The 1,966-nt window shown below is 59.5% G+C and overlaps 1 protein-coding gene across 1 annotated transcript in view; it reads left to right on the top strand.

Moving 5' to 3' along the window:
• The window catches only part of LOC103921339 (protein-arginine deiminase type-1-like), a gene marked incomplete at its 3' end in the record, with an annotated part of 6,012 nt that extends 4,333 nt beyond the window's left edge, over window positions 1-1,679 (top strand). Inside the window, exons 2-8 of the mRNA XM_009329284.1 lie at window positions 15-118; window positions 190-301; window positions 388-495; window positions 692-840; window positions 977-1,121; window positions 1,200-1,293; window positions 1,600-1,679. Coding sequence (XP_009327559.1) covers window positions 15-118; window positions 190-301; window positions 388-495; window positions 692-840; window positions 977-1,121; window positions 1,200-1,293; window positions 1,600-1,679 — 792 coding nt within the window. The remainder of the gene's footprint in view (window positions 1-14; window positions 119-189; window positions 302-387; window positions 496-691; window positions 841-976; window positions 1,122-1,199; window positions 1,294-1,599) is intronic.
• Window positions 1,680-1,966: the final 287 nt, after the last annotated feature.

Here is a 1,966-nt window from a genome sequence, read left to right as displayed (position 1 = left end):
CCCCGCCCTCTCAGGGTTTGCTGGAGACGCCGATCTTCACCGACACGGTGGTTTTCCGCGTGGCTCCGTGGATCATGACCCCCAACACGGCGGCACCGCTGGAGGTCTTTGTCTGCAGGTGGGTGCTGGGTGAGCAGCCGCATCCTGCCCGGTGCTGGATCAGCCCCCACACCCCATTTTTCTTCCCAGTGTGGACAACAACGAGGATTTCGTGGCGTCCGTGGGCGCCCTGGCCGAAAAAGCCAAGTGCCCGCTCACCGTCTGCCCGCTGCTGGAGAACCGCCAGGACCGCTGGATCCAGGTGGGGGCAGGATGATGCCCAGCCCCATTGTTGGGGGCTGGCAGCTCCAGGGGGGCTTCCCCCCATCTTCTCCATCCCTTCTCCAGGACGAGGTTGAATTCGGCTACGTGCAAGCCCCCCACAAGACCTTCCCCGTTGTCTTCGACTCGCCCCGCGACCGGGGGCTGAAGGATTTCCCCGTCAAGAGCATCCTGGTATCCGACCCCTTCCTTCCTTCCCCAGCAGGGCGCAAAGCTTTTCAAACCCATAAAAAAAATAGAACTAAATCTATTTTTTTCTTGCATTTTTGGGAAGGGAAGAGCCAGCAAGGAGGGTGATTTGGGAGCGCTGCACTTTGGGCACTTACAGCTTTGTTTTTAACCATTATTGCCTTTTTTTCCCCCCATTCAGGGCCCCGATTTTGGCTACGTGGCCCGGCAAGCGCCAGAGGGTAGTTCCAGCCTCGATTCCTTCGGCAATTTGGAGGTGAGCCCCCCCGTGACGGTGCGGGGCAAGGAGTACCCCTTGGGCCGTATCCTGATCGGCAGCAGCTTCCCCAGGTGAGACGCAGGACGGAGGGATCAGAGCCTTGGGAAAAAAACAAAGAAACAAACACACAAAAGGATTTCTATGCACCATTTGAGGCTGGTTGCACCCCAAAATGGCAGCCCCCCATTGTGGCCCCCCCCCTGCCAGACTCGGCGGCCGGCGGATGGCGAAAGCCGTCAAGGATTTTCTCGTTGCCCAACAAGTGCAGGCGCCGGTGGAGCTGTTTTCCGACTGGCTCCACGTCGGGCACGTAGACGAGTTTCTCAGCTTCATCCCTGCGCCCGATCGGAAGGTAACGAGTCCCGTGGGGGGGGAAAAAGCGGGGTGAAACCTTTATACCCCCCCAAATCATCCCTTTCTCCCTTCTCAGGGTTTTCGGCTGCTCCTGGCCAGCCCCAGCGCCTGCTACCAGCTCCTCAAGGAGAAGCAAGAGGAGGGGTTCGGCGAGGCGGCGATGTTCGAGGGTAAGGGGAAGACTGAAAAATGGGGCTCAGTGGGTTGTTTTTCCCCTTTTCCTGCAAAATGCGATGGGCTGGGTGAATGCGCGCCACCCCGAAACCCAGCTCATGGCCGCAAAGTGCTGCCAGCAGCAAGGACGGGGGACAGAAGTAAGCAGCGTTAATTAAAAAGCCGCGTGGATTTGATTTCCCGGGTTGGGATGGAGCTCGCTGCCGGTGACCCCTGAAACGGGGGAGCTCCTGGCTCAGGCCCGGGAGTCTCGTCCCAAATGTACTGGGGGAAGAATTCCTGCCCGGTTATTTGTGCTGCAGGACTGGAGAAGGTGCCCAAGCCGACGATAAACGAGATTCTGGCTAACGAAGGCCTCCGGAAATTCAATAATTACGTCCAGGTGAGGAAGGGGAGCAGGGGGCTCCTTTCCAGCCCGCCCTGTCCCTCTGTCCCTCCACCCGTCCCTCTGTCCATCCCTCCAACCGTCCACCCATCCCTTTGTCCCTCTGTCCGTCCGTCCACCCATCCCTCCCGCCATCTGTCCACCCATCCCTCTGCCCATCCCCTTGTCCCTCTGTCCATCCACCCATCCCTCCCTCCGTCTACCCATTTCTCTGTCCACCTCTCCATCCCTCCGCCCCTCTGTCCCTCCATCCCTCCACCCATTCCTCCCTCTGTCCATCCCTC

Source organism: Pygoscelis adeliae, unplaced genomic scaffold (assembly GCF_000699105.1).
Source record: "Pygoscelis adeliae isolate BGI_AS28 unplaced genomic scaffold, ASM69910v1 Scaffold707, whole genome shotgun sequence".
Taxonomy (NCBI): domain Eukaryota; kingdom Metazoa; phylum Chordata; class Aves; order Sphenisciformes; family Spheniscidae; genus Pygoscelis; species Pygoscelis adeliae.
This window is presented reverse-complemented; position numbering and strand designations above follow the sequence as displayed.